At 51.2% G+C, this 27872-nt stretch overlaps 8 protein-coding genes across 8 annotated transcripts; 5 read left to right on the top strand and 3 right to left on the bottom strand.

Moving 5' to 3' along the window:
* Positions 1-690: 690 nt before the first annotated feature.
* Positions 691-1464, top strand: BCR38DRAFT_317168 (uncharacterized protein; the record flags this gene model as incomplete). Its single annotated transcript, XM_040854719.1, has 2 exons — positions 691-893; positions 987-1464. Coding segments are annotated over 2 exons (681 nt in total), but the record flags the coding sequence as incomplete, so codon positions are not given.
* Positions 1465-6001: 4537 nt separating this feature from the next.
* BCR38DRAFT_484422 (uncharacterized protein) lies at positions 6002-12301 on the top strand (the record flags this gene model as incomplete). The annotated part of the gene is made up of 3 exons (XM_040863749.1): positions 6002-6175; positions 6239-12226; positions 12284-12301. 3 exons carry the CDS (start codon positions 6002-6004, stop codon positions 12299-12301), a joined length of 6180 nt encoding a protein of 2059 aa, XP_040716101.1.
* Positions 12302-12794: 493 nt separating this feature from the next.
* Positions 12795-13825, bottom strand: BCR38DRAFT_484421 (nucleotide-diphospho-sugar transferase; the record flags this gene model as incomplete). Its single annotated transcript, XM_040863748.1, has 2 exons — positions 12795-13711; positions 13783-13825. 2 exons carry the CDS (start codon positions 13823-13825, stop codon positions 12795-12797), a joined length of 960 nt encoding a protein of 319 aa, XP_040716100.1.
* Positions 13826-14270: 445 nt separating this feature from the next.
* Positions 14271-15113, bottom strand: BCR38DRAFT_340847 (3-oxoacyl-reductase; the record flags this gene model as incomplete). Its single annotated transcript, XM_040855817.1, has 2 exons — positions 14271-14997; positions 15052-15113. The coding sequence occupies 2 exons, from the start codon at positions 15111-15113 to the stop codon at positions 14271-14273; spliced, it is 789 nt and encodes a 262-aa protein (XP_040716099.1).
* Positions 15114-16023: 910 nt separating this feature from the next.
* Positions 16024-16523, top strand: BCR38DRAFT_484419 (uncharacterized protein; the record flags this gene model as incomplete). The annotated part of the gene is made up of 2 exons (XM_040863747.1): positions 16024-16171; positions 16231-16523. The coding sequence occupies 2 exons, from the start codon at positions 16024-16026 to the stop codon at positions 16521-16523; spliced, it is 441 nt and encodes a 146-aa protein (XP_040716098.1).
* A 1123-nt stretch (positions 16524-17646) lies between these two features.
* On the bottom strand, positions 17647-19123 carry BCR38DRAFT_473941 (uncharacterized protein; the record flags this gene model as incomplete). The annotated part of the gene is made up of 4 exons (XM_040862951.1): positions 17647-18252; positions 18340-18790; positions 18867-18929; positions 18994-19123. 4 exons carry the CDS (start codon positions 19121-19123, stop codon positions 17715-17717), a joined length of 1182 nt encoding a protein of 393 aa, XP_040716097.1. The 3' UTR covers positions 17647-17714.
* Positions 19124-20857: 1734 nt separating this feature from the next.
* BCR38DRAFT_484417 (uncharacterized protein) lies at positions 20858-23253 on the top strand (the record flags this gene model as incomplete). The annotated part of the gene is made up of 5 exons (XM_040863746.1): positions 20858-20948; positions 21005-21319; positions 21490-21583; positions 21684-22089; positions 22150-23253. The coding sequence occupies 5 exons, from the start codon at positions 20858-20860 to the stop codon at positions 23251-23253; spliced, it is 2010 nt and encodes a 669-aa protein (XP_040716096.1).
* A 2501-nt stretch (positions 23254-25754) lies between these two features.
* On the top strand, positions 25755-27649 carry BCR38DRAFT_342391 (WD domain-containing protein; the record flags this gene model as incomplete). The annotated part of the gene is made up of 2 exons (XM_040855943.1): positions 25755-25859; positions 25925-27649. The coding sequence occupies 2 exons, from the start codon at positions 25755-25757 to the stop codon at positions 27647-27649; spliced, it is 1830 nt and encodes a 609-aa protein (XP_040716095.1).
* Between the last annotated feature and the right edge of the window lie 223 nt (positions 27650-27872).

The raw sequence follows: 27872 nt of genomic DNA, 5'->3' as shown, positions 1-27872 counted from the left end.
ACGCAATCTATACTTGATGCTTCTGTGCTATTTCTATCAGTACTCAAACGGGACGATAAGGGACTTGCAAGTACGCTTCATGCAAGTGCGAGCCCTCCCACTCCACCCCTTCGCTTCTGGCGTAAACCTCGGCCAAGCACGGCGCTGACATGCATCCCGTCCAACCTGCCGCTTTCTGCCCTCTTATCTCATGCGAGTTCTGTTACTCGGCAGAGCCAGTCACACCAAATAATGACATTGAAGGTACTTCGAAAGCCGTCAGCCCTGCAAGTGGAAAGTTCCATAATTAAGAACTCCACGGCCGTTCCTTGCTTCCCGTTAGTGCATCGAGCGAAAACCATCCAAACCTTGATCGACGTCTAGACAGGCTATTGCCAGCTGCGACAGCTCGCGTTTTGCGCTGCCCAAGTGCACATAGCCCATGTCTGCATGCCTCCTCGCTGCAACGTGCCCTCAAATGATCGACGCCTAGTTCTCCGCTGCGGATTGAAACCCCATTTCAAACAGACCTACCTATTTGTCTCTTTTGCAACAGGGCTTCAAGCCTGATTTGGAATTGGTAAATCCTTGATTCCACGAATTTCGCGTTCGAACGGAGAGGATCCACCTGTCAAGCCACCGCGACTCCCGGGAACCAGCTCCGATCCGGGCGTGCGGCCGCTCGCCGGCTTTATCGATTTGCCATACATAATGCCAGTCTACCTCTGCCACGGCTTCCGCTGGCACCGACGGAGTATCCAGTACTTCGTCGTGCTGAGGGACATCGACGATGCGGCGCCCGCCTGGATCGTGGCGCCGCACAGCGCCGTGGCCATCCTCGAGACCTTCTACGGCCTGTACGATTTTATTCCACCATCCACCCCATCTCGAGGTCGAGGTCAGATGGACAGCCTGTACCAATCCAAGTCCAATTCGTCATTCAACCAGTCGCCCACCGATTCTCCCCGCGGAAGCAAAATGGATGGCGATTTCGACAACGAGCGGAGGAGGCGGGATCCAAGTGCTTCTTCGTCTTCTGCCGGCGTGCGCAATCAATCGACGACTCGGTCATCGCAGCTCCCCAAACCAGACGAGACGCATCCGCTTCCTTCACTGCCGCCACCATCTCCTCCGGAGGACGACAACAATATCGCGTTCAACGACTGGTCGACCGTCAAGTTCCTAGAGGAATTCGATCCTTCTAACGAGACCGTGGCGTGCGCGCCGTGGGCGTACGTCGCTGACTATGTGGTCCGCGTAGACACTTCGAAGGGAGTGATGGAGGAAATGCAGCGCTACGAGGAGCGCATGAAGCTGGACAAAAACAAAGCCATGAGCGGACCGGGAGATGAGACAGGCCGCACGATAAACACTATGGCAAACCCAAACGCCGGATGGTTCGAAAAGCTCCGGGATAAACTGCAAAGGGGTGAGGAAATACGGTGGTACATTGTGGTTTGTGGCGATGAGGAGAGAGCGATACCTGGTGTGGATTCGGACGACGAGTATACCGACTCGGACGAGGAGGACGTGGTGACGACAATAGGAGATGGTGAAATGGAGGATCAGCGGGAGCAAGCTCGAGCCCAACCCATCGTTAAAAAGAAACTCGAGTTCCGGTTGCCCGAATTTGCGGACGTCGCTATGCGCCCTTTGAAGGTGTTGTCCGAAGAGCAGAAACCTCCTCCTGTCCCCGAAAAGGACTTCCCGCCGACGCCACCCCAACGAAAGTTGTCGGAAACCCTGAAGAACCCGCCAACACCTCCGCAGCAGCAAGTTCTTCCCGAGAAAAACTACACGACCACGTTGCCTCGCAAAACTCTCCCTATCAGGGACTATCTGACTGCAGGTCCGCGGCCGAATATGCCAGAGCAACCGAAGCTGTCGATGGATGGAGGGAGGAAGCCGAAGACTCCGAGGGTCGGCACGGGCATTCGGAAGCTTTTTGCGAAACGAAACGTTGAGAGTCCTACTTCATGAATGACCTCTGGATATGTCGAGGATATCTTTGATTGGCTCAACCTCAACGTAATCCCGACGAGTTGCCCGACGAGGCTTGGTCATGGACTATGCTTGAAGCGAGGCAGAGCTAGCCTGAAGTTGACAGGACAACTAGTGCGCCCATTGCAGTGCCGACCTTCTTGTCGGTTCGGTCACGTCTATCTGATAATGACGGACCGAAGAAGACGAAGCCGTGACAAGCCAGCGAAGCTTTGTTGTCACGGCATTGTTCTTCTGGAATGTGTATGCCCCGGTTCCAGCTCACAAGGGACCAAACACTCGAGATACCGGTCTCCTTCGAGGCCTTTCCAGGCCAAACTGCGTGCACGATAGTCGCGCCTCTGACTTGATGGAATGTTGCGAAGCTAACGCACGTGTTAGTAGATCTCGAAGCATGGACGGCATGTGTCAATTTGACGAGGCTGTTGAAGCAAGTACGTGGAACCGTAGAGAACGAAATAATGAGATACGCGAGGAACGGCATTAGCAAGGGAAAGGTGCCGTTAATGATATCCATAAGTTTTGTATCTCTACGTGGTTTTCGTTTCAATATTTCAAATATACTTTTGGCTACCTTAGACTTGCCAAGAATGTGAAGATGGCCTCGAGTCTGGTCCTGAAGTGTTTATAAAGTGTGGTATCTGCAGAGCCTATCACCTGCGATATAGATCCATCTTGACTAATATTTCACAACCTGCCGCGTTCTTGTAGAACTTGGGACTTAGTATCATACGTTCAGGAATATTTCATGGTGTCTGTTGTTAGGCAATGCCATCATTGGCCTCGGTACCTTGAGAAATTCTTTATAGCTGGCTTACCAACGGTTTTTTTTCTTTCTTCTTTTTTTGGCCCTGAGACAGAGCATAGATAAGTAATTACGACATATGCATTTGATGACTACAAAAATTTTACAACTTGTTTAGAATGATAACAGTCTGTCAAGCCAACAGCGCAAATAATACGGGATCATAAGATGACGCTACATCATCTATAATTTCTTCATAGAGAACAGTATTGAGTTACCAGAGTGATCGCGGTTATTATTCACCATAAGTCACTTACATTATGTAAATAAACTGTGTCATTGATAGCTACAGTATTCACCTAAAAGGATTAGCATGATAAAAGCATGACCAGAACAACATTATAATACACATAGTACATAGTCACAGTCAACCAACACATTGTAGAAGACCTGGAGTTGGGTAAAGGCAACATCGCGTGCAGTAAGTACACAGAACTATCTCCTTGAAGTATTAGTACAAGTCACAGGGTCACCCCATCAGGCAATAAAAGGGGTCCGAGCTTATTTAGATAGGCACTATACTTTGGCTACTACCAGAAGAGGCTCAAGGCATACAACTCTAAGGAGATGGAGCACTATAATCGAAACATCTCGATTTACAGTATAAATACAGAACTAGTGGTTGGAAATGGGAAGGGTTTCTTAGGCGTCCCCACGTGATTTGAGGCTATCTTTAACTCTTGCTAAGAGCGTTGGTTTGGAGTCAGATAGCCCACCAACCACATTCGCCGTGGCCTGTAACCGACCCACGTCACAGTTTCATGACTTTCTCGATGAAGAGATTTTGATTCTCTGTTGAACATACACAAGAGACAGAAAAGACGCTGGTTGGTATGAAGTTACTAACCGCATTGACCGCCTTTTTGCATGCACCCCCATTTTGCAGGGAATTTCTACGCCTCAACAACACGACGTCTCTCAATTTACCTCGCAATTGCTCCCTATCTACGTACAAAATGGCTAATTCAGTGGAGAATAGTCTGGACGATTTTGAGCAGCGAATCGAACGCGCTAAAGAGCTTGTCCGTCAGGGCTCTTCCCAGACCGTAGCAGCTCATCGGTACGGTATCAAGGGGACTACACTGTCCTACCGTATTCGTCACGGTAATTCGCATCGCGACGCCGCCTCAAGGCAACAAAAGTTGACTCCAGAGCAAGAGGAGGTTATCGTGAACTGGATCCTACACGAAGAAGTGTGTGGACGGGCTCCTAGCAAGCGTTATGTGGCCGACTTCGCTGCCGAAATCCTCCTTGTTCAAGGGGATAACAATACACTCGGCCAACACTGGGTGGATCACTTCGTTAGCCGCCATCCACAGATACGTACCAAAATTGGGCGCGTCGTAGATGCTAGCCGAGTTAGAGCGTCCGATTCGAACAAGATCCGAGACTTCTACACCCTCCTCGAACGCTTACGTACGAAGTTAGATCAGGTTTTTCTCCCCGAGACGAAGCCTAGGGGTACCGAATGGCGACTCTTTATCCTCGACGGCCACCAGACATATATTCATGCCGAATTTATGTGGAAAGCCTACTCGAATAGAGTCGCCGTGCTGTATTTACCCTCACACTGCAGTGACGATCTCCAGCCGTGCGATGTCGGGCCGTTCTCACCTTTGAAGACCTACTACCGCCAAGAGCTCAGGGCTTACGCTTCCTACAAGGCTAAAGCCCCAATTTACAAGCAACGTATGCTAGAAGCATATCTACGTGCCTCGGAGAGAGCCTTTACTACGGAAAATATTAAATCTGGCTGGCGGAAGACTGGTACATGGCTCCTAGGCTCCGAAGGACTAGTCGACGTATCTTGTGATCCTCCGCCTCATATATCACCACCTTTAGTTGCTTTTACTCCTCAGAAAGCGCAGCAACTATCTAGCCAACTACAGTCGATAGAGAAAGCCGAGGGCGGGGTATCTCGTAAGATTCGTACCCTAGTAGGCAAGGCGGGCAAGGCCCTTACACTCCAGGCCGCCGAGAATGCCAAATTACGTATCGAAAACGAGCAACTATATAAGGAACTCGATAAATACGCTCCAGATATACGCCAGCCCGTCGAGCCAGACCCGAATAAAGTATTCGTTAACTTATCAGCGATCCGAACAGCCCAGGACAAGCGAAATAAGCGAATACGGCCTATTTTACCGGATAAGCAGTTAGAAATTGATACTTTTCTCGAAGGAAGGGTCCCTCCTAAAAAGAGGGCTCGAAAGAATAGACCTTGCAAAATGGGGGTGCATGCAAAAAGGTGGGTGGTCAATGCGATTAGAGTCTTGCGTATCGGGGTCACACTAGGCCACGGAACAGTAGACAGAGCATAAATTTGACCAGAAGACACCCCTCCACAATAAGCGCCAGACGTTAACGTTTGTTCTTTGATGATTCTAGAAGAATTATCAATATTGGAGACCATTTGGATTTATTGAGTCAGTCGTCAGTCAAAATGCAGTTCGCAACACATGGACTTTTCTAAAGGTTCGTCAAGCACCAATGATAACATCTCGCATTACCCCAGTTTCAGTCTCCTTGTTCATTGCTCCATTTTTAGCATCATTTGACAATATTCTAACAGTAAGGGGGCTGGCCGCTACTCAGACGGCAAAGAGGGGACTTGCAGACTGGCACTAAGTCCCAAGTAACCTGTGGACCTTACTTCAAAATTCGTCCCATTACGGCATAGCCCCCACTTGATGGGGCCTTGCTGTTGATTGCTGATAGGCTTGCCCCGCCACCGATAACGCTTGATAAGGCCCCCCAAGTTGCTGCGGCGTGAAGTGCTCAAGTGATGCGTTCTGGAGACCCTACCCTGGTCATTATAAGGTCTGGTGGTCCGGTTGCTAGTTCATCCATCACGGCAACACATCGACCTGACTGGACTGACGCAAGTCATCTACTTCGTCATACTTGGATAACAAACGTCTCAGAGCTCATCCTGTCTCTTTCTCCACTCTACCCTACCTACGAACAAAGCACAGCTTTGCTCAAGCCCCATTTTGCATCGCTCCCCACAGACAGCCCACCTCCGTCCGTGTTCTTGACTCTCCGACTGCTTTCGATCTTGAATGCATGACAGGCAACGTCAACGATGAACCAACACCCCGCATCGCCGGCGGGACACCGTGATAATCAGCAGGCCCGAACTTCCTTTCCGCGCCCTGCGCCCCGGTGAAGCCCTCGCCACCATTCCGAGCGCCTATCGGAAGTGCCATCGCCGCCATGGCTTCCCTATTTGGCGTCTTCGACAAATCCAACCTGCCCAAGCGGCTGTTGCGATACGCGCTCTCCCGTCTTGACATCCTGGAAACCGATGAGCTGGATCTCGATAAGTTGGACTTGACATGGGGAAAGAACAACGTCTTTACGTTTCATGACGTCGGGATCAAGCTACAGGTATGTCGTATGGTTTGGAAGGCATGGCTCAGGGCATGCTGATACGGGCCTTGAAAAAACCAGAAACTCGAACGATTACTGCAGCTCCCGTCATCATTTAAGCTCCGGAAAGCGAAGGTTCTACTGTTGCGCATCACCATCCCCGCCGCTATATACTCGAGCCCCATCGTGGTGGAAGTGGACGGTGTCCAAGTGAAGCTCCAGGTAGCTTCTGAGGAGACTCTCAAAGACGAGCAAAAGCGCCAGCGAAGCAAGAAATCCGCCAAGGCCCATCATGACGAAGAGGTCGTGCCTCATCCGATCGATCTGGCCCAGTCGTTTCTCGAAACCCAACCTTCGTCCGAAAAGGCCGAGTTGCAAGCCGCTCTTGAAGCCGAGAAACAAGACCTGACGGCATCGATGGCGAGCAGCAGTGAAGATGGCAGCGAAGAGGATACTGCTTTGGGGTCAGGTCAGGCACTGTCCTTGCCTGTGTTCTTGGCAGACTTCCTGCAAGGCATCGTGGATCGGACCCAGATATCTATAAAAGGCGTCACTTTCGAGCTGGACGTCGAGGTCCCTCTCGAAGTGCAATCAAAAGTCCCCGAACCGGTTACCTTTCAGCTGGCCATTGATAATATCAATGTGGAGGGTGTTACTACTCAAGCCGAGCAAGTCGAAACATGCGATCGCCCAGCCGTGGTTTACAAAGATGGGAAACGCCACGTATCTTTGAATAAGATTCGAGCCTCGCTCATCTCGGAGGCCAACGTGTTTTCGACTCTTGCGCGGAGTCCCTCTATGCCGTCGTCTGTCACTACCAGCCCGCCTCCTACTATGCCAGAACGGCAGCCATTATCTAGAAAAATGTCCATGCCTAGATCTGTCTACGAGCCTCTAGCTGGCTCGTCCGACTTGAGCCAGAACCATCATCACGCCATGATGGACAGCGAAGACGCGTTTAATATCCCATATGATTTTCCTCCAAGCCAAGAACCGGAGGAATATGATCTGCAGTCAACACCATCTACCCCGCGAGCTCCCGCTACTCAAGATAGTCCACCTACAGACCCTCTCTTTCGACCCTCACAGTCATTCGTATCTCCGGCTGGTGATGCTTGGGCGTACTCTGGGAGAGATGTTCAATCTGCACCAGCACTTGAGCAACTGGGAGACTGGGGACAGACTTCTATTGAGTCGGAAGCGGCAACTGCCAGGGGTCTAGCCCCTGAAGTAGCCAGTTATGCATCGACCCCTACACCAGATGAGGACCTCGCGCGATCTCAAATGTTTAGCCACGAGGAAGCCGAGAGCATGTATATGAGCGCTTTCTCCCACGCGGGCGGCTCGGAAATTAACCCAGCTATGCCGGGATCCTGGGATTCAACCCCATCTAGCTCTGACAATTCGACGAAAGCACAGCGGAAAACCGAAGAAGCATTACCGTCGCGTGAAGACGTGCCTGCTGAGTCTGAAGTGGGAAATGAAACCGTTGAGAGCCCAAGATCACCGCCAGTTTTGACGCGACCCCTGAGTCCTGCCCTCGATAATGAAGACAACGAGGGCTATTCTGTGACCACTCCAGAGACGAAGCCGAATGATGTCGTTGCGACACCTCGGGGTCCTACCAGACTGGTCAAGGAGATCTTATCTCTCTCTGAAATCTCTGTGTATGTTCCCTCAACGCACAAAAACGTACCAGTGCCTTCGGCCGAAGAGACCTTGAGGTCTCCGTCCACGACCTCGCACCACCCGCTGGAACGATCCATCGCCCCCAATGTACCAGGTGCATTTTCAGTGCATGGTGGTGCCCATTCTACATTTTCCCCTATCTCTGCTTCAATGCTCACCCCAATGCCAATTTTGCCAACCGAAGTGCCTCAGGACAACTCCGTAGAAGTTATCCTCTCGCCGCTAGATGTGCGATTTGATGCATCAATCAGTTTCCTCTTGGCCATGGTTGTATCGCGCATCCTTTCTGTGCTCAAAGAGCCAAATGACAAGACAGCGCAAAAGGCCGAAGCGGAGAAGAAAAAAGTGTCGCCGTCCCAAGACTTAAAAATATTAGCACAAAAGGTGTCTATTCATTTTCTCGAGACACTGGCAGGGGTTGCTGATGCCCCTGAACGGATTTTGAACCCCAACCCTGCAACCTTCGGCACTGACGCATTACTCACCACCACCCTGCAGAACCTCGCATTCAATCTTTCGAGATCCGAGTCTACGACTGTGTCGTCTATTGAACTGGAGAAGTTCAAATTTGGTTATGCCAACGATGACATCGTCTCGTTTGATCCACGCCTGCAAATGCGAGCCTCTGTTAGAGATGCATTTCCTTCTGCGGGGGCTGATGTCTCCATCAAGGTCACACAATCTCCTGAATCGACTAAATGCGAAGTGAAGACACTGCCTCTGCACTTGATGATAGATCTTCAAAGATTAGATGAGACTTTCAGCTGGTTTGGGGGATTGAGCAGTTTCCTTAATATGGGCTCGTCAATGACCTCAAGCGTTTCACCTAGCTCCAGAAGTCCGACAAGGATAGCAAAGAAATCTCGAGGGGTGAGGTTCGACGCACCTATACGGGCCGATGACAAATCAGCAGCGTCCGAAAACAAAATCAACATGCGACTGGGCGGTTTCCATCTCGACCTTGTCGGAAAGGATTGTAGCGTTTCTCTTGATACAAGTGCCGTCAAGTTGGTCACTCGAGATGAAGGCGTCGGCATTGGGATTACGAAAATCCAACTTTCGGGTCCGACGTTTAAGAGATCAATGGGAGATCCGCCCATCAATGCCGATATCAAAAACATTCGTATTGAGTACCTGGTGTCGCCCAGGGATAACGATCTCGAGCGATTACTAGAACTCATTCTTCCGTCGAAACACAAGTTTGACGATAACGACGATGAGATCATGGTGGATACATTGTTGCGACAGAGACGGAAAGGGGCTGTTTTACGGCTCAACTGTGACAACATCGAGGTCAAAGCCGGAAAGCTCCAACAGCTACAGTGCCTCCCAGCACTTGGAGAGGAGATTGCCCGTCTCGGTACGGTCGCTAAATATCTGCCTGAGGATGACCGGCCGGGTATTCTAACGTTGGCCCTGGTCCGCAGTCTTGACATCAATGTTGATGTGGACCGGCGAATCGGCACTGTACAGACATCCCTCAAGGATTTGGAGATCGGGCATATAAACTTCCCTTCTTTGCTTGCCCTTGGGCTTGGTTCAATCGCCGTACGACGCAACAACACCGAGGAACTCATTGGCTCAACCTTTCCAGCTTCCACCAACGCGAAGCCAGGACCCGTGCTCACTTTGAGAATGATTCCCGACGCCTTGGAACCGGTTATCAAGCTCAGAATGCGGCATATTAACATCGAGTACCGTGTCCCCACCATCATGGATGCCTTGGGTCTCGCTGAAGATGCGACGCCGCAAGATTTCGAAGCTCAACTGGCGGCTTCGGTGGCAAATCTCGGCGAACAGGCACATATAGCCATCACTGGCAAACACCCACTGTCCGAATCCGATAAGGGCAAAGGTAAGGACAGTCCGGGCAAGCCAACAAAGGTAGACCTTGTTTTGAAGGATTGTCTCCTCGGACTAAATCCACTCGGGTTAGTCTCGAAGCTGGTCATTGTCCTCACAGATGCTCAGTTGGAGGTTGCATTGTCGAACGGAGACGATGTAAAAGCTTTAGGTCATCTGCGCAAAGCTTCGGTACTTCTGATCGATGATGTCTCAATGCTGGACTCTCCACCCACCGATTCGAGGAGTCGTCGAACTTCGAATGTCGCAACACCGCAAATTGAGGAACTCTGCTCAAAAGGTTATGTAGACATCTGTTACATATCCTCTGCCAACGCGGCTGTTCAAGTAGGTCCGAACGGGGATGACGGTTCCAAGTTTTTCGACGTGGAGATTCGTGATGATCTCCTGGTCTTGGAAACCTGTGCCGATTCGACGCAGACGCTATTCGCGATTGCGGGTGCTCTGGCGCCTCCAACTCCGCCATCGAAGGAAGTCAAGTACAGAACGCAAGTTATGCCTGTTCAGGATCTCCTAGCGTCCATATCGGCGGATGCTTTTGGCAAGGCTGAAGGCAATTTCGACTTTGACGATGATTTTGGCTTAGCGCAAGAGCTGGGAGGGGACGACTTCGATTTTGAGGAATCCAGTGATTCTGGCCCCTTGGACATTGATTCGAGATATTATGATGATGCTACACTGGAGGACCAACTAGCCGACGCGACAGATTCCATGATGTCTGAGCGTACAGCGACGCAGGATACCAATGACGGCGTTTTGCTGACCAGCTTCAGCAGCCAACCGTCGATGATCGATGACGATGAGGAGTTGATCATTCATGACAATTACTTCGGTACTGGATCGGCTATTCAAGGTACTGCCCACAGGTGGAACTCGACGAAGATGACGTATGATCAGTCAAATGACCTCAAGGTACAGAAGAGCCCGGTGACTGTACGCGTGCGCGACGTTCATGTAATTTGGAACCTCTTTGACGGATATGATTGGAACCGTACGCGTGACACCATCACGAAGGCCGTCGAGGACGTTGAAACCAAGGCATATGAGAGGCGTATTCGTACCGAGCACCCGCGCATTACGGCTGAAATGGACGCCATGATTGAAGAAGAAGAGACTGTTATTGGCGATTTCCTCTTCAACTCGATCTACATTGGTATTCCTGCAAACCGGGATCCCCGGGAGCTTGCTCAACGAATCAACCAGGAGCTCAACGACAACGCGACTGAGACCGAGTCAATAGCTACCACAGCAATGACAGCGACGCCAGGCCGTGTCGGTGGTAAACGGCCCAAGCCGAGGCTGAGATTGAATCGCAGTAAGCGACACAAGATCACCTTTGAGCTGAAAGGCATCAATATGGATCTCGTGACTTTCCCTGCTGGGTCGGGAGAAACACAGAGCTCGATAGATGTCCGCATCAAAGATCTTGATGTCTTTGATCATGTGCCAACATCGACTTGGAAAAAGTTTGCTACCTACGACCAGGACGCCGGAGAGCGTGAGATGGGCACCAGTATGATCCTCCTCGAGTTACTTCAAGTCAAGCCCGTTGCAGAACTTGCCGCTTCCGAGTTGGTGCTGAAGGTCACTACGCTTCCGCTACGCCTGCATGTTGATCAAGATGCCCTGGACTTCATCACGCGCTTCTTCGAATTCAAGGATGCATCCGCAAAGCCGCCAACGTCGGAGGCCGACGTGCCATTCATCCAAAGGGCCGAGGTGAACTCGATTCCGGTCAAACTAGACTTCAAGCCCAAACGTGTTGATTATGCAGGTCTCAGGTCTGGTCATACAACTGAATTCATGAATTTCCTCATTCTCGACGAATCCCGCTTGGTGCTACGTCATACTATCGTCTATGGCGTCAAGGGCTTTGATCGCCTTGGAAAAATGCTCAATGACATATGGATGCCCGATGTCCAGCGCAACCAATTGCCTGGTGTCCTCGCCGGCCTTGCACCTGTTCGATCCCTCGTTAATGTGGGGAGCGGCTTCAAGGACCTGGTTGAAATTCCCATCAGAGAGTATAAGAAGGACGGCCGAATTGTACGCAGCATTGGAAAGGGTGCTGCTGCATTCGCCAAGACTACGGGCACCGAGATCGTCAAACTTAGCGCGAAAATGGCGGTCGGCACGCAGTACATCCTTCAAGGTGCCGAAGGCATGTTGGTAAAGCAAACGGATGCCAGGGAGGGCGGTTGGGAGGATGAAGATTTTGACGCGGAAGAGACGAAGCAGATCAGCTTGTATGCCGATCAACCGACCGGTGTCTTTCATGGGATCCGGGGTGCGTACTCGAGTCTGGCTCGCGATTTGAATGTCGCCAGAGATGCCATCATCGCCGTTCCTGGTGAGGTCATGGAGAGCCAGACTGCGCAAGGAGCTGCCAAGGCAGTTCTGAAGCGAGCTCCGACGATCATCTTCAGGCCGTTGATCGGGTCGAGCAAGGCACTTGGCAAGACACTAATGGGTGCCACCAATGCGTTGGATCCTCACAACAGGAGACGTATTGAAGAGGTGAGTTTCCAGACAACGCTTCCTTCACCTAGCGCGGCTTTGCTAACAATCTCGCAGAAATATAAGAGGCACTGAAGGCACTGAAGGCACTGATGAGCTTCTCGGCAGAAACCATTTGCAGTTTGACCCGGAGTATGGACAAGCATTGGGGGGTTTCTTTTGTTGCCACAGCCTATGATTCCCTGATTGATGAAATGCATGATAGACGGCGAATTAGGATGGCATCCGGATAGAGCTCTCACTCACACACAAGATTGGACTTTTTGCTGGGTTGGTTAGTTAAGGGAATGGCGTAAGTAGCACACGACATGAGCAATCATCGACAACGAATGTGTGCATTGACTGTGTGCATCCGGTCCAGAACCAGAATGTATAACATAAACAACCAAGCTCAGCTTTACTTAGTGTTTTCAAAGTAATCTACAAAAACCATAAACTCTGCCCAACTCCGGCGCAATGAACCAGCCCCCTGGCCATGCGCTCCTCTAAACCCTCGAGGCCTCTTTTTTTTTCTATCAATCCTTGAAACATGCACACCCGTCAACCGCATCACTCGCAGCTCCTCCGCTTAGAACCCATCAGCAGGAATTCCCTTCTCTTTCTCTGACGCCAACCTCTCCTTGTTCACCTTCACCCACCACTTATGCGTCTCATCCGTCCCGTTATAACTCCCCTCGGCATCCACCTCATCCCATGGCTTCGGCGCCAAAATGTAATGCACATTCTTGACACTATCATCACGCCAAATCGGCTCGTGAACGCCCGGCCACCGCAGAGTCTTGAGCGCATTATAAATATACGGCAGCGCGACCCAGCGGCCCCGATACAAGTCCGACAGCAGGCTCTGGTCGGCGAAATCCATGTCCACGGCATTCTGGTCCATGTACTCTACAATCTGCTTAAAGACGGCCTTGCTCGGGTTCACGACCTGCAAACCGCCGTTCATGAAACCCAAGGGTCCCACGCTCGGGTCCGCAGCCTTAGTCTGCGCTTCTTCGGGGGTGGAGTGCTGGAACGTGAAGGCGCAATTCTGCGGGATCCAGTCCTTGGGGTAATGGGGTTTCTTGAGCGGGTTGCAGACACAGGCGTGTCCGGCCGCGAAAACGCGTTTCCCCTCGCCCTTTTCCACGACGGCGGGGTCGTCGAGTTCCAGGTCCATGAGCTCGTCCATGTTGCGCAGGACGAGCATGTCTGAGTCGAGCTGCACGACGCGCTTGTATTGCGAGAGGTTGAAGGGGGTTAGCTTCGACCAGCAGTCGTAGAAGCGCGGGTCGTTGCTGTAGTCTTTGCTGCCCGAGGTCGGGAGCAGGTATTCGATGCGTTGGGAGGGGATGCCGCGCGCGGAGAGGGCGGCGAGACCAGAAGCGGGGAAGGTGTCGGTGTAGAGGGCTACGAGGGGGTAGGCGGTTTGGTGCTTTTTAAGAGAGAAGTCGAGGGTTAGGAGGCCGGAGAGGTAGTCGTTGTTTGTGATGAGGGTCGTCCAGACTGAAGAGAGAGAGAGCGGTTAGTTGGTGGGTGGTTCTACGGAAGTGATGACCAGCAGTGGTGTGACTCACCTTTATCGGACTCGACGCCGGCGGCTTTCTTGCCGTCTGCCATGTTTGCGGTTTGGTTTTCTGGTACGGTTGTTCAGAAAGATGTAGAGATGATCAGAAGGGTTGAGGTCTTGGATCGGGGTTGTTGAACAAGGGAAGCTATTCCGAAGTGGAAGGTGGGGTTCGAGGGATGGATTACGAGTGATGGAAAAGCTGCAGCGACAATCAATTCAAGGCAGAATTTTACAAACTCACTTCGAGGACATGGCGCAAATATAAGAACATCGCCGTCACTAGTCCCACCTCAATGGATCCATAGTCTGCAGTTTTGACTTGTCGCACTCTGGAAGCCGCGTAGACGACAGTTTCGGACAATGCCCCTCCATCCATTTGACCCCACCCAAGGATGATGTGCTCCCTGCCGCCTTGGCGCCATTGGTTGCACTGATACTGCAGACATGTATACTCTTTGCATCTACACATAGCCAGGATCACCGACCCGAGTGGATTTATTTCAAGCCGCCACTCAGCAAGATACTCTGTCCAGTCATGTATCCCGTCTTACACAGCATCGTCACCACATTGGCGCACTCTTGCGGCGTCCCTAGCCTGCCCACCGGGATGTTGTTCACATCGCCCGGCGTGCCCCGGACCGCTCTCTCGTCAGGAATCATGCCCGTCTCCCCAATCATAGCCGGCGCGATATCATTCACGGTGATTCCCGACCCGGCCTGCTTCGCAGCCAAATTCCGCATCATGCCCGTAAGCCCAGCCTTGCTCGCCGCATAATGACACCCATTGATACCCCCTCCAATGGCCGCAATGGAACTGATGAAAATCACCCTCCCCCAATGCTGAGCCTCCATATGCGGGATGCTCAGTTTCGTGAGCAGGAACGAAGCGCGCAGGTTGATGTTGAGCGTGTAATCGAACTCATCCAGCTCGATGTCGAGGATGTTGGGGATCCGCTTCCCGTAGCCTGCGTTAGAGACTAGGATGTCCGGGCCGCTTTGTTTATGCGAGTGTTTGAGCTCTTCAAACAGCCGTTCGATGTCCTGCGCTGAACCCGTGTCCACGATATGCACTGAGATTTCGCGGCTATCGTCGTCACTTGCACCCTTTCCACTGGAGGTCAGTTCTGACACGAGCGAGTCTACCGACGCGCGGTTCTTGAAGCATGTCAGGGCCAGTGATGCGCCTTGGGTCCAGAGGTCGCGAGCGCATGCGGCGCCAATACTAAGGTACCGTCAACGATTGGTCGCAAGTCGGGCTTGAAGGTGGGGCTCTCACCCGCCAGAGGCTCCTGTTATGAGGGCCAGGCGTCCTTTAATCTCATTGTCAACTTTTGCCATTTCGCTGTTTGTAAGTTGTATGCTGCAAGTTGCAAGTTGCAAGTTACAAGTTACATGTTGAGTTGCAATTTCCCGAGTTGATAGAGCGGGGTACTGGGTGGGCCGACACTTCTATGTAGATAATAGTGGGACGTTTGAGCATTGCGTTCGAGGTTCAATTTTCTCTTGGTTGGCCACAGCACTCTTTCGCAGCTGAACGGCTGGCTTGATCACAGATCATGGTGTGTTGGTGGGAACTTGTGTATTATTTCTTTTTCTTTGTCTTCTTGGGTCGGTCGTGCGCTTCAGAACGGCTAACTAGAACTGTGATCATAGCTCTCGGGCTTGGTTCTGACCAGGGGTTGCAAGCCATTGGTCCAGTTATCAAGTTACCTCAACCGACCTATGCTTACACGGCAACATACATCACGTATTTTATATCTATTTGATCTAACACGTGTAATTCCACAATGTCTTCCTTCAAAGAGGTGATGTATGTGCTGTACATACGGTGCTTCCGACGAGCAGCATGGTACTATTGCGACTTAACCTTCAAGCACAAGGGCGGATTAAGTGAGCAGCAACAAGTTTCCAAGACCACACATTGAAGAAGGCTGGCGATCATCACCGTCAGATTCTCTACGATACTTCCAAGATAACACAATTTTGGCAAAAAGCCACCGTCCGCATCTAACACGACTGAGCCTGGAGATGCAGCCAGCATGAAGGGGTCGTTGGCTGGCATCCAATCGCTTACCTGACTGCCTTACCACAACTGCATCCTTTTAACTGACCAGAATAATGCTGTTCCTGGGGATGTCAAGGGTCCGTGTCCAATGACCGACCGACGCATTTGCTAAGGCCCAGACACATGTCGCTCAATCGAAGTAAAAGTAACTCTCTCATCAGACTTTAACCCTTCCATTAAAACATGGCTATTGATGACGGTACTCTTGCGTGGTCAGATCTTTACGACGTTCGTCTCTTGGTGTTGCCCACGTTGCCCTATACTGTGGGTATCGCAATCTATCGCCTATACTTCAGTCCTCTAGCCAAATCCCCAGGCCCAAAGATAGCGGGTAAGATATGTTGATCATCTCACCTTTAAGCATGAACGGCGCTAAATGGGATTAACCAGCTCTCGCCGCCCTCTTCTACCCCTTGCTCACTAGTCACGCACACTTGGCCCGATTGAAAGCTGAGCTGGAGACGGCAGTACCCGATCCGAACAAGCTCCCAGTCGCGGCCAATCTAGACGGACTGCCGTTTCTCAACGCCCCTGACGGGAAGAAAATTGGCATTCCGGCTGGGACTGCCATGGGCATGTCAGCTCCCCTCATTACCCGTCACCCGGATGTGTACGATCAACCTGACGAGTTCCGGCCTGATCGCTACATTGAGAAGCCTGGCTTGACCAAGTACCTCATGTAGTTTTCGAAGGGGGCGAGACATTGCATCGGCATCAATCTGGCATACCAGGAGTTGCAACTACTCACCACTGGCGTCTTTCTGCGGTACGACATGTATGATCCGACCAAGAAGCAGCCGGATGGCCCGACGCTATAGTTATATCAGACGGAGCATGATGATGTGCCATGTGTCGTGGTTTTTTTCTACATCAAGTAGGCCGGGGAGCCAAGGGCTTCAGCTTGTAATTCGGCATTGAAGGTTTTTTATTCACTTGGGACACATTTAGTTTGAGAACACTGTACTCTTTCGTTAGGAACGTTCACTATTGATGAGCTATGTGACAGATACATATGGACCCAATTCTCTTTCGAAAAGCATCTGCCGGAGATACACTGGAGTCTTCTGTTGGCAAAATTCCGAGCAGTTATGCAAATCGGGGTGTAGTATTTTATTTTCTCACTGGTCCAAAGCCTCTAGAGAATTTAATCGGAGGGGAAGCAAGAGCTTTGGGGTCAGTGGTGGGCCTGCAGACTTCCATTTGTTCTTTTCTGCTTCCTTTTATGTCACTTGAATGGCCTTCTTTCCTTTGTCTGCTTGTAACCAGATGTTTATCCTTGTCGCAACTCCATAAAGGACACAGCCCCTGTTACTCACCTTGTAGCCTAGTTTACCATCAATAAGTATCTTCCAGTGAGTGTAATGAAGTATTACCCTGTGTTTTATGCCATAATCACACCCAGCTCGAGTTATATTGGTTCGAAGCAACAATACTTCTAAGCACGCAGGCTGTCCTCTCTTGAGAAGAGGATGCACTAATGACCGTACTTGTAATCTGAGTTGGCTACTAGCTTCAAGTAAAAAATGTGAGGAACTATTTAGACCCGATACGAGACCGCCATCAATAATCCGAGGTAACGCCAACATTGTCATCGCCGGGCCTTGACTATCACACTTCAGGACAACCAAAGGAAGCTTTTATTACCATGCGCGTTACCATGCGCGTGTAAGCAGCCGAATAGGGAAGAGTCAACCACAAAAAAGGAAGGACTACCAATCGATGAACAAGAGTCCCACGTGCCATGCGAAAAACCACGGCAGGTCTGTGGAGTATGATAGAATCAGATTGGAATATCCCATTCATGTCACAAGTGTTACGTTTTTCCTCTTTGCTTTTAGGCTGTACGAGTATCCCCTTTCCTCAGCTTATTAAAATTACGAAACAGAACTCGTCAAGCGCGGCCTATGCGCCACCCTCCCCGGCTCATGCAAGTGCTTATGACTTGGCCCCCTCCTCGATTCATCATCGCGCGTAACCGCCACCGTCCTCACAATGCCGATTCCAGTCAACATCTCCTCGTCCGAATCCCTAGGCGTGAACCCATTACTCTTGATCTCCGTCCTCCCCTGGACACGATCTCCCCGGATATTCATGTCTTTGAGACCGTAGGAGCTGCCGCCGACGGACTTGGTACCATATACTACCGCTGGCACGATGCGTTTCCAACCTTGCTGGCCGCTGCTGCTGCTGCTGATATTGTTGTTGCGAGGGTAGTGGTCGCGCGTGGAGCTGAACTCGGGGGCCCAATGGCGGACGAGAGGCCAGAGGGCAGGGGCCGAGGCGGTAATGATGGCGAGGTTGCACTCGATGGAGGCGACGACGAAGCCGAGGGAGAAGGAGAAGTCTGGGTCTGTGTTGGCCCAGAGAGACTTGTACAGGAAGTAGAGACGGACTATGCCGGTGACGGTGACGCTGTTGTTCAGGAGCAATTGGTTAATCTCATCCATTCATACTAGTGTCAACAAAGAAGAAAAAGGGGTCGAAGAAATTTCAACTTACATGATACCCAGCATGAAAACTGCCATCAAGCCAATTTTCTTCTTGCGGCTCAGATTTAACCCAAGAACAATGTAAAAAGGCAAAGCGATGGCGACAAGATCTGTCAGGATAGTAAAGATAGCCGTCGAGACGGCAAACACGGTCGAATTGATGCAGCGGGCCCCCAAGTACGGCTTCCAGTACCCTTCGATGGGGTTACACTGGAACAGCACGGCAAAGAAGACGGCAATCATGAGGGCGGCGTTGAAGATGGCCGTGACCCAGACCACGATGCGGACGACGCGCTTGATGCCACCGAAACGCAGGATGAATATGAGCACGGACTGCTTCACGATGGCTAATATGGGGTTGTACACGGCGCCCGTGATGTAGGACCAGAGCATGCCCGTCTCGAAGTCGGCGTCTAGGGGTATGTCCCAGACGTGAATCCCGACATAGAGGAGTTTCATGCCTAGATCCCATCAGTCTTTTTTCCTTTTTGTTTTCCGAAAATGACACCGGCTAGTAATTTGGTGGGAAATACTTACAGATGATAGAGCCGACAGCGAGAGCAATGCTCAAGGCCATGGCAATAACGATACAGGCATCATCTGTGTTCGTGTCAGTCAGCATATGGGCGGATTTCCCTAAATGGGATGAATTCTTTCGACATACCCCAACCGAAGGTTTTGGTGTTCAGCCTGCTATACACTCTGAGCGCGACTACAAGGAGGGCCAAGGCCGGAAAGAAAACCTCGATGGCGATCCCCAGATCCTGGAGCCAACTTCTAGGCTGTGCCGTCATGATGCGGTGCTTGTCGATCTGTCACATAGGCACACGTACATATACGCACGTGACAACGAGATAGCATCTCAGCTCGATGGGCCCTTTCCTGTGGTCTCCATCAGTGAAGATGAGAGAAAGAAACTTGGATACATATATGGTCTATTGAAGAAACTGAGCAAGTGCCTGGATTGGATCCCCAGATTAATTAAGCTGCTAGTTCATCTTTCAGCCTGGAACTCTCAATAAGTCGGCGGCTGTTCTCAATCCAATGATCCATGTTGCAGGTGTGTTGTAGCCGAGAAACACTGCAATGGGTTTGGATGAATGGTCTGGGGAAATGCTATGCGATATTGGATGCCACAACGGCATTTGACAGGACTGCTGTCGAAACTTGCTCAACCACACCAGAGCTGTGGTGTGAGGCTCGCTACCAGTTTGCATCCGTCATTAGACGCTAGCAGTAGATAGTAATTGTCCTAGGGGCGAAGTCGTGTCAATGCTACCGCGACCATGGGTGACAGGCGGGAGCGACACTAGGGTGCGACCCAGGGTAGTTTCAGCCGGTGCAATTGTAGTAAAGAAAATACTTGGCATCGAAACAAGAAAAGTAGTTGGTTGTAGATTGGACTTAAAGGGTCTCTCGGCAGCAACGCGACTTGATGGCTACCTAACGCTATCATGCATGCATAGCTTGTCTGCGAGTTTCTGCGATGATGGTATACTAACCAGACCACAGTATCACTCTCACTTCTTTTTTATCTCCCAGACGTGTCGACATGAGACTGACGATTTATTTTGCGAGGGCACCTCACAATTATGACACAACCGCGTCGGGAGGCGAGGTTGTTGACCATATTATTTGATAACGTCAGTCCTACCAGACGACAGTATAAAGAAGACTTCTACGAAGCTCGATTCTCTGTGCTGAAGAACAGTATCATCTCCCGTGCAAGCACACGAGTCTAATCAACCTTACCTCCTCTCGCGTGCGCGGGGTATAGCATCGGCCATGGCTGGACCCAATGGAGAGACCGGTCCGGTACGGCACAGGTGGAGAAGACGGCACGGCTAAAGTGAACAACGGCTACTCATCTTTCTCCCCGTCTCGGTTATAATAAGGATGCTACCTTAACGTAGTAGCGGCAACAACCCCAGACCAATTCCCGAATGGTGAACAATATCTGCAGTGGCCAAAGTGTGGAACCATAATTCCCTCGCTATTGGGTACCTGCAAGCCCCTGGCCATGAGAGCAAGTCGTGTGCGTCGCCACCATGGTAGACAATGAATCCACATCCAGAGCTGTTCTGCCAAATCGGAAAATTGCTGGTTTGTGGCTTCCATAGCCCTTCCGTGGCTCTTCTCTACACGTGTGATGAATAATTGGCGGAATCAATGCGCGTGTCAGACGGGGCCAAACCCAAAGCTAAGCAAACCCCGGCCGGAGCCTTGGCTTTCAACGCACGCCGCAAAGCGGATAGACCGGCCGGCCGAATTTGGGGCCCAGACGAGTGAATTACTTCCGGGTATTATAGTCGGGATTACGGAGAAATCCAACTTCATCAGGGCGACATTACAGGGAGCGAACTTCGCCCCCGGGCCACATCACTCGAACCACCCGGTCGGTATGGGAGGCCCGTATAAGTAGATTAGAGGCGGTACCACCACAAGCCTCCCAAAGGAAAGGCAAGATGGTTTCACAAGGTCCTGGCAACGGTATTAGCCCCCACATACACCCCGGTCATCATTTCAGAATGCAGCATACGGGAGCCCTAGCTGTTTGGGCATTATGTCTGATCCAGTTGGCGTTTGGGCAGACTATAGATGATGGAGGTATCACTGTCGGTAAGAGGTTCTGCCACCAAACATAGCAATGATGACCTGCTGACACACTTACACAGACGCTACTAGCGGTACGGTGGCGCCCGCCGTTGAAGAGGTGGCCCCTGACTCGGCAGCGTCGGGTGTTGAATACCTGGACTACGAGACGGCCCAGCTTACGCCAGACGTCGTTGCCAACTTGACGAGTCACGACCTCACTGACGTCGAATTGTTCGACTTTGGTGATGAGGACGCTGCCGCTGTTGCTTCGCGGAAACGAGCCACCAATTATGGGCAACCGGACTGCAAGACGTTCCCGGGTGATCTGAGTTGGCCTTCGACTATTCATTGGAAGTTGCTCAATATTTTGACGGGTGGTGCTCTCATTAAGGCAGGTCAGTACGCCGGAGTCTTCGCTTCTTGTCTACGGGGACGTGTCCAGTTGACTTATCGCGCTTCGAGCGGCATGTTGCTCTTGGTGAAAGTCGTGTATATGTGAACGGCACCAAGTCACCCCATATCCATCATTAGAAGAGACATTGACTCACTCGTCATCGTTGAACAGTGCCTACGGCAGCTCCATGCTACAAGTCGTGGCCGCAATACAATGCCGTAACATGTGATGACATCACTGCTAAGTGGACGTCGCCCAAGTTCCAGTAAGTCTGCCCCCTAAAAGCAAACTTCGCCAGCAGCGACTGCACATCTCACGTCGTGTGAGATGAAATATGATCAGAACACCGCTCATGACAAGCACAGGCTGTCCCAGCCCGTCGGAATAGACTTTCCCCTTTTCGAGGGAGTGTCATGTATGCCTCCCACCGTTGCGCCTCCCAACTCGAACTGCACGCTTGGAGGCACACCGTCATATGTCGTCAAGGTCAGGAATGTGGCCCAGATTCAACTGGCCGTGAACTTCGCGCGAAATCTTAACCTCCGTCTGAATGTTAAGAACAAGGGCCATGACTTCAACGCCAAGTCTACCGGGGCAGGCTCACTCTCCGTGTGGACCAACTTCCTACAAGACATCCAGTACTTGGGGCCCAGCTACTCCAAGGATGGTCATAAGGGCCCGGCCTTCAAAGTAGGTGCTGGGGTTGAGGTTATGCAGATGTATGAGGCTGCCGATGCTTTGAACCTGGTGGTAGTCGGAGGTATTGGTCGGGTGCGTCTCCCACATCACCAAAGACGTCAATAGCGTGTGTTCAGGCTAACATGGACACAGACTGTCGGTCTCGGAGGCGGCTACATCGCCGGCGGCGGACACTCGCCCCTGATGTCCACATACGGCCTGGGCGCCGACCAAGTCCTCTCCATGGAAGTCGTCCTACCCAACGGCCGCTTCGTCTCCGTTGACGAAAAGTCCTATCCCGACCTCTTTTTCGCCCTCCGCGGCGGTGGCGGCGGCACCTACGGCATTGTCACCTCCCTCGTGATCCGCGCTTATCCCAAAACCCCCGTCACCACCCTCACCTACACCTTCGGCACCGGGCCCAACATCACCAACAGCACATTCTGGCAAGGAATGGACGTCATCTGGTCTAGCTTCCCACGTCTTGCCGACACAGAGCTCTACGCTTACTGGTCCATTGGTTGCGCGAGCGGCGGATCCGAATGCTCCTTCTCCATGGGTCCGCAATGGGCAAACAACATGTCGACTTCGCAGCTCAAAGCGCAATACGAGCCCGTTTTCGCGCAGCTTGCGGACCTCGACATCGCTGTTAGTAATGTGACCTACATCGAGTACGACGGCCTCAAGAACGCCTTCGACCACACCCTGCCCGCCAACACCGAGTCTGTAGGCGGGTTTACTTTCCACACGGCTTCGCGACTATTCCCACGAGCCAACTGGGAGGACCCCGCGAAATTGAAGAAACAGTCGGCTGCTATTCACGATGCCATCATGCAGACGGGGTACATGATCGGGTACAACTTCAAGTCAGGCACCAACCCAGCCGTGAACCAGAAAAACGCCGTCAACCCGGCCTGGCGGAACACGCTTTGCCACGGCATGTTCGGCGCCGCATGGAACCTCGACTCCACGCCCACCGAGATCGCGGCCGCTAACAAGCGACTCGTGGAAATCGTGCAGCCGTTGCGGGATGTGAGTCCGGGGGCGGGCGCGTACATGAACGAGGCGGATATCAATGAGCCGGATTGGCAGCAGTCGTTTTATGGCAGTTTTTATGATAGACTGTATGGCTTGAAGCAGAGGTATGATCCTTGGGGTTTGTTGTATGCCGACACGGCGGTGGGATCCGAGGATTGGTATATTACGGATCAGATAGATTATTTCCCGACGCAGAATGGGAGACTGTGTCGGAAGTGAGGGGGTAAGATATAATGGATTTGGGGTATATGTCTGGCAAAAAAGGTGTAGATTGTATGCATTGGGGTATCAATGCGCAAAATGGTGTTTGTTTAACTAGTACGCATGGGTATCAGAAGAAGACCATTACTTGCGAGGGAGACCGACCTCCAGCGCCTTTCAATTGATATTTACAAAGTTGCACCCGTTCTGCCTAAGCATGTCAGGATCATAAGCCGAAAGAAAAAATGCGAATATTGGCGCAGCTCATCTCCCGTGTTTCGAATCCTCCCGAGTATATTACAGAGTTTTAGCATCCTCGGTGGGCAGGTATCGAACCTAAACCCCCAACATTTCGCTGTATAGCTGTCGCCAAGCATTCTTTAGAAAGTCGTAGCCAATCAGGTACTATGCCGAGACTCAATCGATTACGCCTTTAGGCAATAGGGGACAACAATGTGGGAGAACTTTACAGATCATAATTGTTTCCTAATATTGTTTAGATGAGGTTGATCAAATGAGTAAAAATACTATCTTTACAAGAGGACAATGCTTGGGGCAATTCAACATGCAATTATTTTGAGGTCTTGACTTTGGCCGTCGTGAGACTTAACGCCGGTTCTCATCTACAGCAGAGAAACCTTGACAATCGTCCGAATCCGACTGGTGACATAGCTATGAATAGATTTATAATACCCGGGCATCTTACTGTCCCTTATTGCTCGGATGTTAAATTACATGTTTTCCCAATCGCTATCTCTGCGAATTTGATGCTGCGCCGATCCAGGTCCTGCAAGCCCACCAATAGAGACAGCGGTACGCAGAATGATGGCTTTGTACACCCGATACAGCAAAACCAATGTTCACAAAGGAATCAGGGCAACATTGCATTTTGTCATTAAATAATGCTCTTTGATCTCACTGTAAGTTATCACTTTCAAAGACGCTAACATAAATATTACCATAGGCAAAACGATCCTTTCTCTACTGAAATTGAAACGGTGTACAAAACCTTGTTCAGATCACCCCCTGGCTTCTGATATGAATACTTCACTGTGAACTCGGCCTACCCTGACCCCAGCAACTTATATGATTTCCAACTGATCACCAACAAACCAAAACGTTGACTCTACGAGCGAATATTTTACGAAACCCGCCGAGATGTTCCCAATCCTGATACTCTGCATCTTCCCCTGCGTCTTCTGCTGCTTGGTATGGTGTATATGCTGCTGCAAGCTCATTGAGCTTCTGTGGCCCATCTTGGCCGTTTGCATCATTCCCGCTGCGGTGATTTGCAGCTTCCTAATCGACCTAGCCATCGGATGGCTCTTTATCGGAGTTCTTATCATTTCGGGCGTGATCAATGACTTGCTGAAAGAGTCCACGAGACCGGCTTCGGCTGCTGAGCCGCAGGGGTAGTTGGGTTGCTGGTGAGGAGAAGGAAGGCATTGCGGATATCTAATTAAGATGGACGGCGTTACGGCATTAACATGGATTCAGGTAGAGTGTCTCTTGGATAATGAAATGCAATGGCAAATTCGGTAAGTTATCTCTAGGTACTCAAAATATCATATCAAAATCAAAACTGTCAATCATCATGTACATATTTACATATTAAATCAGTGAAGAACATACATAATATCGGATATCAGATATATTCTCTCTCATTTGTGTAGGTTTCTTAGTAGGTGCTCTCCCCCTGTGTTACAAGTCTTAACGTGGCGCAACATATGTTACTTTCTCCGTACTACAGTCACGTAGGCTGTAGTAAATAAATATAGAATAATGAGAGCCTGGTCAGTCTATGACTATAAGTTAAGATCGTCACGGAATACTGGGAAATGCTGGGCTTTAGTATGAGCCAATAGCACGACTACTTAGGAAAATACAGTAAGCTGCGAAGGAACCACACAACAAAACTGATGATCAAGGCAAGCATTGAAGCATCTATTGAATGAAACTATTAGGTATAAGTGTTGATAAGGTTGCTTGAGTTTTTAATAAGGCAACTGCCGAGAAAATGTCGCAATCCTTTACTCGGATTGTCTAAAGTTGCTGACATGACATCATGATACACTCAGAATGGCACTCTGGCTCTGTTTAGCTGTTTCCATAGTATCTAGAGTGCAAAATTATTTACTTAGGTATTTAGGCAGATGCATTATCGAGCGAATGCCTTCAGGCCTACAAAGCCATCGTGCCTTAACTTCTTCCATACCCAGGACGAACAACTCTTTGATGCATAATATTCGGTCATTGCATATTACTGCTATTTCTACTTTTATCATAGATGTATGAAACGCGTATCGTTTCAGCCACATTCAGGCATCAGCTATCTGGCGATTGCCCCGCAACCGTTAAACTACCCCTCCAAATAGTCCAGCAGGGGTGCCCTATTGCTTCAACCAAACCTCAACGCCAACTTGAATATTTGAATGGCCCGTAAACTACAGGCTGGACCTCAACCACCTACAACTCACTTGGAAACACCTTACTTGATCCAGTTCGAGTAGATATTTACGATGTCTCTGACACTTGAGAAGATCCTCGCAGCTTCGCCTGCCACAACCCGAGGCCAGCCAACACAGCTCTCATCCGACCCGAAGGGCCAGCGAATTGCCTATGCCGTATGTTCCCCAACTATCACCCCGCATAATTAGCTCGAAACAAGTGTATCTAACGGAATCTGTAGTCAGGCAAATCCATCTTCCTCCGCTCCATCGACGACCCCTCAGACAGCAAGCAGTATAAATCCCACACCGCAACCACGACGGTAGCCCGCTTCTCCCCATCCGGCTTCTACGTCGCCAGCGGCGATGTCTCGGGTACAGTGCGGGTGTGGGACGCTATGGAGGCCGAGAACACGAAAGGGGAGTACCACATCATCTCGGGGCGCATCAATGACCTAGCCTGGGACGGCGACTCACAGCGCATCATCGTCGCGGGCGACGGCCGCGAGCGCTTCGGCCATTGCATTACGGCGGACAGCGGCAACAGCGTTGGCGAGATCTCAGGACATGGCAAGATCATCAACTCGGTCGCTATTCGGCCAATGAGGCCCATGCGCGCCGCGACGGCGAGTGACGACATGTCCATGTGCTTCTTGCACGGTCCGCCGTTCAAGTTTAATTCGAAAGCCAGCGGGCTGCATAAAGGGTTCGTGTTCGCCACGGCTTTCTCGCCTGATGGGAATAGCTTGGTTACTGTGGGTGCGGACAAGCGGATTCAGTTGTACGACGGTAAGACAGGCGAGCCCACGAGGAATTTTGGCGAGAGCGAACATACGGGTAGTATCTTGGCTGTAAGCTGGGCACAGGATTCGAAGAAACTGGTGACTGCCAGCGCGGATCGAACCGTGAGGGTGTGGGATGTGGAAGCAGGCAAGGCTACACAGACATGGAAGTTCGGCGGGGATGCCCGTGTTAGTATTCCCGATCAGCAAGTCGGTGTCGTATGGCCGCATGGACGCACCGACGGTTTAATTATCAGCCTGAGTCTCGGCGGAGATCTCACCTACCTTAAAGAGGGCAGCCCGGAACCGATCAAGGTCATTCAGGGGCACAACAAAAGCATCACGGCGATGGGTGCCGGATCCGATGGCAGCGGACAATCGGTTTGGACAGGGAGTTTCAACGGACGTGTCTGCCGTTGGGATGTAGCTGCTGGTGCCGCATCGGCAGTGGATGGTCAGACGCACACAAATCAAATCGCACAATTCGTCGCGGATGCCGGCAGAGCATACAGCGTGGGCTGGGATGACACGCTTCGTATTATTGACGAGTCAGCCAGCACATATGTAGGCGAGGCACCGAAGCTTTCCGCGCAACCGAAGGGCGTCGCTGTCGCAGATGGCCGTGTCTTTGTCGCAACCATCTCCGGAGTTGAGATCTACGTCAAGGACTCCCTCGCCGGCAAACTCGACATTAACGATTCTGAGCCTACCTCCATAGCAGCCTCCGGGTCCCTAGTGGCCGTCGGAACCAACAGCAATGCTGTACGGCTCTACAAGGTCGATTCGAGCAACAAACTCACCCTTTCCGCGGAAACCAAAAACAGCCCCGCTCAGATCTCCGCGCTGGCCTTCTCCCCCGACGGTAATCATCTCGTTGCCGGCAACACGTCCGGAAAGCTGTTCGCGTACAAGACTACTGACCTTTCCCTCGTCACGGACCGGTGGTCGGAGCACACCGGGAGAATTATCAGTCTGGCGTGGAACGAGGACGGCGACCGTGTGGCCAGTGGTTCGTTGGACACGCACGTGTATGTGTGGAGCTTGAAGAATCCCTCTGGCCGGACCAAGGCGCTTAATGCGCACAAGGATGGTGTGAATGCGGTTGCGTGGGTTAGCGGAGGGAAGAAGATTGCGAGTACGGGTGGAGATGCGGCGGTCAAAATTTGGAGTATGGCGACTTTGTAAGGAGTCAACTCCATTTACAGTGTCAACAACCACTAGAATGTGTTATGATAAGATGATGCCGAGATCATGAAACAGCACTCGTTGGCGGTGATAACGGAACAAACTGGTATCGCAGTTAACGTCATGACGAGAACACCAGGCGATGTAGAAATGCGAGACGTATCAGAAGAAAGCAATCGGCTCTGTAGCCGTCAAACCAGCATATCTGGATATCTACCAATCC

The sequence above is a fragment of the Pseudomassariella vexata genome (assembly GCF_002105095.1).
Source record: "Pseudomassariella vexata strain CBS 129021 chromosome Unknown BCR38scaffold_6, whole genome shotgun sequence".
NCBI lineage: Eukaryota > Fungi > Ascomycota > Sordariomycetes > Amphisphaeriales > Pseudomassariaceae > Pseudomassariella > Pseudomassariella vexata.
The sequence above is the reverse complement of the archived record's forward strand: the minus strand, read 5'-3'. Positions and strand labels throughout refer to the sequence as shown.